Genomic DNA, 8,627 nt, shown 5'->3' on the forward strand with positions numbered 1-8,627 from the left:
GGTGAAATATTAGTGTGTTCACGACATTTTTCGTATGGGCAAAAGTATTGATATCAGGATGGTGATTCTTATGTGTATGTCATTTGGCATTTTGTACAAATGTAGGCTGATAATAAATACATGATATCATTTCATTCTTTCCAAAGGTTTGTTTGCATGACGCACAAACAGACACAATTGAAAGGTACAAATGTGCATGACACGAATTCAAACGTGGTGCAGATGTGTGTCACAGGTTGATCTGGCTGTAGGCTGTGGCACTTGGCCAGAGGTGGCGCTGGTTGACTCGAGTCCATGTTAGTGCACAAAGTAAACTGCACGCTGTAGTTGTGAAGCAAAAACGCTGAATTCGGAGAAATAAACCGTGCGAGGGGAACGATAACGACGACAAGAGTCTCCCGATCGTTTACTCTTGCTGTCCCGTGAACAACAACGGCGTGGTGTTACTTGTTTGCTGTTTTCGCGATCGCGTCGCGCACGAGGATATCACCAGGTAAACTCGCCACATTTTTAAACATTTTGTTGTTCAACAGCATCAAGACTGACGGAGTGTGTTTGAGATAACCTCACAAGTGTCACAGATGACACATTTGGCGTTTTTTTTTTTTGCTGGTTTGTCGGTAGGAGCTACTGAAACGCAAGACTGCCACACATCTGTTCGACCAACGCCAGTTGATCTAAACGCCAGTAGATCTGGAACACCGGTCGGGATTGCACGGCTTTATTGGCTGCAAAAATGCAGACGAAAGGTTTGAATATTAATTCAAATTGTGGGCGTACTCAGTAGATTACATGGTGTAAGTTGTACTCAAGTATGAGTAAAATTACACACTTGAAAAATTACTCATAAAAGTACAAGTACCCAAAAAATCTACTTAATTACAGTAACGTGAGTATTTGTAATTCATTACTTCCACCCCTGACAGTAAATGACCATAAATTAACTGTAAATTACACTGCGGTGAGCTCCATTCATATCCGGTTGTTCAGTGATGACGCCACGAATCCTACTTCCGGGTCTAAAGTAGTCTGCGTTTAATATGGCTTTTGTGTTGTTAACATGTTTAATGTTATGTATTTTCTTCTATTTGATCTCAAAAGAAAGGGAGGTCAACAGGGATCACTGACTGTCAGTGATCCCTGTTGACCTCCCTCGGCTTTTATTACCGCTAATCATTTATTTAAGCTCAGTTTTTAAAACCTTAGGATGTAACTACAGCCCAGCCCATGCAGCAGTATATGAATGACTAACCTCGTATTTTGGATGGATTATCTCAGTTGTTCTCCTCGCGTATAGGTGTAACGGAGAAACAGCCAATCAAATCGCAGCTTTTCGGGCATTGGAAAAAAATGGGGTTTTTTTACACTGAACTGTCTGAGCGCGGGTTCGAGTCCTGGTTGGGACAAAGGTTGTGTTACATTATCAAAAGTTAAACACCATTTTCAATTTACTTATTGTGGATAACATTTATTTTTCACTTTGCTTTTAATTTTTATTTCATTATCATTTTATTTAGATTATATAGTGTTATGGCCTGTGGAGCAATTTTTCTGCATTACGTACCTATACTGTCATAACTCAGACTGTATCATGACAGTCTTGAGATGATACATACCAGACATATAGTCTACAATTATGCAGACATCCAACTTTTAATAAAAAGACTAAAGCTAAAACTATAATACAGATACATTCTGATGACATAGAAAATGATGCTTATACATAATTTAAACAAGGCATGTCTGTAATAAGTCATCTGTCTGCTTCCTGGTGGCTGTTAGTTTATATCTATTCATTTTCCAGCACAAACTCAGTACTGACATCATTACTTTATTCCAGTCATGCTCTTGCCAGCCTCCACTCTGCATGCTTTAAATCTGTTGCTCTTCTGCTTCTACCATTCTGTGTTTCAGATCCTCAGCTATGCAGCCCGCCTCCTCTCCTTTCTCCTCCTCACCGTGGTCACTCAGAACCCTGTCCCAGCCTCCATCTTCATCACTACCAGCATTTTGACTCTGGGGTGTGGCTTATGCAAAATCCTGTCACTGCTGAGATTTCTTCTGCTATGATGGGTCATTGGAGTCTAACTGCCTAACAGTTACATTTATTTCTGTATCTCAATAAATCATGTTCGGTTTTTCCACATGATCTCTCCTTATTGAACTGCTTTTGTAGATAAGCTTCAAGCCAGAAAGCAACAATACCTAAACCAAAAATATTATCATCAGAAGTGAGAAAGTGTCTGGACTATCTCCAGCTGTGTTGCATGTATTAAAGATAACTTCAGACACTGTCTGGTTGTCATGTCTGAAACAGGCTGTATAGTCACACAGATAAAAGACAGCAGTCATGTTTCTAATATTACAAATCAACCAGAAAGATTATAAAGATAAAAGCTGTGAGACCCCACTAGAGAAAGGATGGCTTGTTATCATTACATGAAGTGATTTAGAAATAATATGTAAGCTTTCAGGGCTGCACTCATAGCTTTTTAAAACTGATTACCTGATGGTGAGCACACACAGGTATATAAACATACAGGTGAACTCTAAGAGGTTATAAAGAAGAGAGCCTGACTTATGACTTATGGCCTTGGGTCCCTATTTCGTCTACCTTTAACAACGGTGGGAGTGAAGCTCCCGTGGAATGTGCTCTCTGTCTCCTCTATTATCAGAAAAAGCAAGGTCCTGACTCTCTGAAAACAGTATTTCTTATAACTCAGCAGTATAATGCATCATAAAACAATATCATTCATTCACAATAAATCAGCAGCCTAATGTAATACAAATCAGTTTAACAAATGTAATAGTTATCACCTTCTTCTAATTCAGGAGAATAATGCAAACTAAAACTACATAATAATTTCACAATCATTAATCAGGGGCATAACGTGGCATAAGATAATATAATAATCTCACAGTCCCCCTTTGATCTCTTTTAAAAGAGATCACTTACACCCTAGAATCCAGGTTTGCGAGGTCCATTTCTTCTTCTTAGTCCTGAGGCCCTGTGTCCCCGTTTAACGAGTGGACCATATTGGATGACCTCTGTGTTTGCACAGTTCAGATGCAAGAAAAACTATGATTACAACAACAATAGTAGTTACAGATGACACTCCCATCGCTCTCCAGTTCTCCCACAGCTTTATCTTGGTGCTCCAGTTTCCCCAACCTCATTTTGGTGCCACCTTGTACCTTTCAAACGTACTCAGACTAGAACCTCTGTCCAAGGAGCTTTTAACCTTTACTTTATTGCTGCAGCTATCAGTGTCTTCCAGTCGGGTGATTCTCTGCTCTTCTTTCTTCGACCTCAGGGGTTAGACCACCCTTCAGTCGTTGCACAGATCAGGGGATTATTCTGCCCCGATTTTCAAACAACGATCTGTGTATTCTGGGGTCACAGCCGTGTCCCCCTTTTTACCAAGAGCCTCTCGAACCTCGTTGGTCTGGTGTTCCTGGTTTTTTGCCAACCCCTTCATGGTTATTGCTGTGTTTATGGGATCCATCCTTTTGAGGTGACTAGCTAGAGCCCAAACTGCATGACCCTTGGCCCCAGTTGCCGTCTCGGCAGTCTCCACGCCTATCTCTGCTGCGAAGGATCCTCATATCTCCGTGACCTCGTCTGGTGTCTGTTCCTTTCTCTGTAAGACAGAAAACCAAAACACCTCTCTGCCTAGCCTTAATAATCTAATGTTGTTATTCATTGTTCCTCGAGTGATTCAAAATTGGTTTAGAATATTCAGAATGTTCAGGACTCTCTGGCCCAGGGACTTATTCTAATCATAATCTATGTGTGTGTAAGCGTGTTTGCATTTAGCCCTCTGCACTCAAAGTCAATACCTGCAATATATCAGTCCGGTCCATCACGCCGAACGAAGCTTATGACCTTCTAAAGACTGAGTGCCAACTCATTATGAGCACATTTGCAATGCGTATATGAAAATAAAAATAACCACTTATTTTAGTAAAAGAAATCAAAAACAAATTAACCATTTTTACTTCTAATCTTTGCCACCTTTTTACAAAAATCATGTGTTTCTTTCAGCCTTCCGTCCTACGATTTCCTCTCCAGTGCGATACTCAGCTTCTCATGAACACAGGGATTTTATCCTCTAAACCAGGGGTCACTAACAGGCGGACCGGGGTCCGAATCCGGACCCAGTCGCCATCCTATATGGACCCGGACCTATAGTTAACAAAATATTAAATTATATTTAATTTTGACGGGGCGATTCAATTTTAAGCGGTAACCTTACATTGTATTAGACCAGGGAACATACTAACCAATTGTGTGCGAGTTACGCCACCCACGTGACACTACTTAGCCAATCACATCTGCGCATTCAAGGCGATCGCAACGCTGAGTGCAGACACAGACAGACAGAGGAAAGACATGGTGAGAGGTGAATGACAAGCGAGACGATTAACGATACAGTGAGACAAGACGTGAGCGGGAGTCACAAGAGGTAAAACAACTATGGCGCTTTCAAAAAAGAGAAAAGTAGACACCGAAAATAGAACTTTCAAGACTGAATGGACTGACGCATATATGTTCATTCTTCCGGCCGCAAGCAGCAAACCAGTGTGTCTCATATGTTCAGAAACCGTGGCACTGATTAAAAGTGGCAATGTCAAACGCCACTATGAGACAAAGCACAAAGCTTTTGAACAATCATACCCACCCAAGTCTGAACTCAGGTCCCAGAAAATTAGCAGTCTCAGAGCCCAATATGATCAGTCCACAAGGATCTTAACCAGTTCTTTCACCGCCCAACAACGTGCTCATGAATGTTCCCTCAGAGTTGCTTGGATTTTAGGTCAACACAAAAAGCCCTTTGCAGATGCAGGTGTTGTCAAAGAGTGCATGAGTGCAGTAGCAGAAACATTACTTGAGGGTAAACAAAAAGAAGAGCTTCATGACAAAATAAAGCAAATACCTATGTCAGCATCAACAGCCACAAAGAGAAGTGAATTATTAGCTCAGGATGTGCTATCCCAGCTGGAAGAAGCTATTCATAAGACACCATGTGTAGGCTTGGCTGTAGATGAGTCCACTGATGTGTCTGACAATGCTCAGCTGTTAGTTTATGTAAGGTTCTTCAACAATGATAAGAAAGAGTTCTGTGAAGACCTGCTAGGTGTAACTTCCCTTCACAGCACTACAAGAGGAGAGGATATTTACCTGGCCATTAAGGAAATGTTAACAAAGCGAGGAATAGAGCCAAACCAAGTGGTTTCAATAACCACAGATGGAGCCCCTGCTATGATGGGGAGAGAGAAAGGAGCTGTAGCAAGAATGAAAGAGGACAATCCCGAGCTAATCTCTTATCATTGCATTATTCATCAGTCAGTGTTATGCTCCACCCTGTCAGACGAGTATGCTGAGGTGATGAAAACAATGATGAAAATGATTAATTTTCTCAGGGCATCTTCTTCTTGTCAGCATCGCATGCTCAGGGAATTTCTCAGAGAAGTTGATGCACACGCTGATGATCTTCTGCTTCACAACAATGTGAGATGGCTTAGCAAAGGCAGGGCATTGGAGCGATTTTGGTCCATCAGAAGTGAAGTAGCAGCTTTCTTGGAAGAGCTGGAAAGTCAAAAAGCAACAAACTTTTCTCTCTTTTTAAATGATGGGAAAAACATGGATATTGTGGCCTTTTTGGTTGATATCACTTCACACCTGAATGAACTGAATTTGAAGCTGCAGGGCAAGGACAATTCAATTTGTGAACTGATGACAGCTGTCCACTGCTTTCAGAGGAAACTTGAAGTGTTCAAAGAAGACCTGCAAGGAGACTATGCACACTTCCCAACAGTGAAGGAACAGGTTCAGGGACAGAGAGATGTGTCCTCTTTTGTTGACTTTGTTGATAAGCTGATTGAAAACTTCAGCAAACGTTTTGATAGCTTCAGCTTTGGACAGCAGCTCACCATGTTCATAAAGAACCCATTTGCCATCACTGATGTCAGAGGGTTCTCAAAGGAAGTCACACAGCACTTCAAGTGGGCAAATGCTGGGCCTCTTCAAATGCAACTAATTGATCTCCAAGCAGATGTGGCCCTGAAAGAGCAGTTTGGAAGAACTGAACCTGCCATGTTTGGCTCCACATACAGCTGTGAGGCAGCTTTCTCCACAATGAACATAATAAAAACTAAATATCGTTCCAGGATCACCAATGAGCACCTACACATGTGTATGAGAATGGCCCTGACACCATTCCAGCCCAGATTTAAAATCCTAGTAGAGCGAACTAAAGCTCAGTTCTCTCACTGAACAACAGAAAGTTGGGACGTGGAATATAAGGGGGAAAGAAAGAGAAACTGTAAAATTGTTAAAATGTTTTGATGTTATCTGTTGAAAATGTATTGAGACTGTTTAGTCGAGATGTAAAATGTAAAGAAAAAGGGAAACTTTTTTTTTCTGAAATTAAGCACTTTGTTTTAAGATGCACAATTTAGCCATTTTATTTATTTTCTCTAATTCATTTTAAACAGCAGCCCTATTTCTAATGTAGGCCTACTGTGTGTTTCAGTGTTAACAATAAATTTTGTTGAAATGTTTTAACTTGTATTTTCATTGATTTGACAATCTATTGTTCATACGTTCAGATATAAATTAAAAAAAAAAAAAAAAAAAGGTTGCTTCTCTATCACAATCATAACATAAGTTAGACATTATGATGTCCCGGACCTCTGCTTGAGAAGATTTTCTCCAACTGGACCTCCTCAAATTTTAGTTTAATACCCCTGCTCTAAACGCTATTCCGTTTATTTCAATCATTAATGCTTAAACATGCAAATCATGCTTTAAACTTCTCACTGGTTCTCTAAAAAAGTCTGGGAACTTTTGGGTCATTACAAGCTTAAGTTTTACCATACCTAAATTATTAAACACACAAATAAAGTCATAGAATATTCATAAAACCATTGTTTGATGTTAAAACTCATCTTCCCCCTTTTTGACACACTCCCATGTGTCAATTCACCTGGAGCTAGAAATTAAAAGAAAAGGTTAGTGACATCATATCTCAGAAAGTATCAGAAATTCTCCTCTCGAGTATCGTTGCCCCAGTCTTGTCATCCTGTGTTAGGAAATGAAATCAGTGTAGTTATTATGTTAAATCTGTTAAACTCCTGGCTCCGCCCAGAGCCTGCATCTGCACAATTGCCTAGAAACAAAACCTGTATTAATATGAACTTCACATTTGAAACGTCGTGTTTTTTTTCGCCACTGTTTTTCCCTCACTGACCACAGCAGGGGAACCTATGTCTTGATTCAGCCATGAATCCAGCTCACCTGATTCATCACTGAGCCCAACCGTCACTGGCATCTGATAGTGCTGCACTGCATGTTTTTCCCTTGATGTCACTATTTTCAATGTGTTAAGGAGTGAATAGTGAACTTCTTTTAATGGTGTGTTTAATTAATTTGATTTAATAACTTGTGACCTTTGAGTCCCTTCCTTGCAAGAATTATGGCCAATGACGGAAATGTATGTATTACATTTAAGATTGGAAAACAATGTCAATGCCACAAACGTGAGTTGTCATATACATCTGTGAGTTAATCTGCACAACCGTGTGCACATGTGCTCTGTGCATGTACACACACAAAGAATTGACCTTCGTTCCTTAAATTTGTAGCATTGCCTCTGTGCTGCCTGATGGTGCTCAGTGGCTTTTGCTTCTTGCTTTTAAATCAGATGTCACTCTCAACATAAACACAAGCTACAGCAGCCAAGCAGTCTTAGCTGAGGAAACAAAGATACATTTCCTCATTTAATGTAAAATATTGTGGTGATGTTATGTTATATTAGGCAGGCAGCTGCCCAAATAACACTGTGACAATCAAAAGTACAGGGAGTGCAGAATTATTAGGCAAATGAGTATTTTGTCCACATCATCCTCTTCATGCATGTTGTCTTACTCCAAGCTGTATAGGCTCGAAAGCCTACTACCAATTAAGCATATTAGGTGATGTGCATCTCTGTAATGAGAAGGGGTGTGGTCTAATGACATCAACACCCTATATCAGGTGTGCATAATTATTAGGCAACGTCCTTTCCTTTGGCAAAATGGGTCAAAAGAAGGACGTGACAGGCTGAAAGTGGCATTGGTTTTGGTGCCATAAATAGTCAAAAATAGTGAGATATCTTGCAGAGGGATGCAGCAGTCTCAAAATTGCAAAGCTTCTGAAGCGTGATCATCGAACAATCAAGCGTTTCATTCAAAATAGTCAACAGGGTCGCAAGAAGCGCGTGGAAAAACCAAGGCACAAAATAACTGCCCATGAACTGAGAAAAGTCAAGCGTGCAGCTGCCAAGATGCCACTTGCCACCAGTTTGGCCATATTTCAGAGCTGCAACATCACTGGAGTGCCCAAAAGCACAAGGTGTGCAATACTCAGAGACATGGCCAAGGTAAGAAAGGCTGAAAGACGACCACCACTGAACAAGACACACAAGCTGAAACGTCAAGACTGGGCCAAGAAATATCTCAAGACTGGTTTTTCTAAGGTTTTATGGACTGATGAAATGAGAGTGAGTCTTGATGGGCCAGATGGATGGGCCCGTGGCTGGATTGGTAAAGGGCAGAGAGCTCCAGTCTGACTCAGACACCAGCAA

General features: G+C 40.7%; 1 protein-coding gene and 1 long non-coding RNA gene across 2 annotated transcripts; both read left to right on the top strand.

Moving 5' to 3' along the window:
• Positions 1 to 135: 135 nt before the first annotated feature.
• On the top strand, positions 136 to 2,144 carry LOC146656690 (uncharacterized). Its single transcript, XR_014913951.1, has 3 exons — positions 136 to 493; positions 625 to 749; positions 1,915 to 2,144. It is a non-coding gene; the product is annotated as an uncharacterized LOC146656690 (long non-coding RNA).
• Positions 2,145 to 5,644: 3,500 nt separating this feature from the next.
• On the top strand, positions 5,645 to 6,277 carry LOC146656691 (general transcription factor II-I repeat domain-containing protein 2A-like). The gene has a single exon (XM_085425810.1). It carries the CDS (start codon positions 5,645 to 5,647, stop codon positions 6,275 to 6,277), a length of 633 nt encoding a protein of 210 aa, XP_085281936.1.
• Positions 6,278 to 8,627: the final 2,350 nt, after the last annotated feature.

The sequence above is a fragment of the Rhamphochromis longiceps genome, linkage group LG12 (genome assembly GCF_057381845.1).
Source record: "Rhamphochromis longiceps isolate RC_006_pf linkage group LG12, R_longiceps_female_GT1.1, whole genome shotgun sequence".
Taxonomy (NCBI): Eukaryota; Metazoa; Chordata; class Actinopteri; order Cichliformes; family Cichlidae; genus Rhamphochromis; species Rhamphochromis longiceps.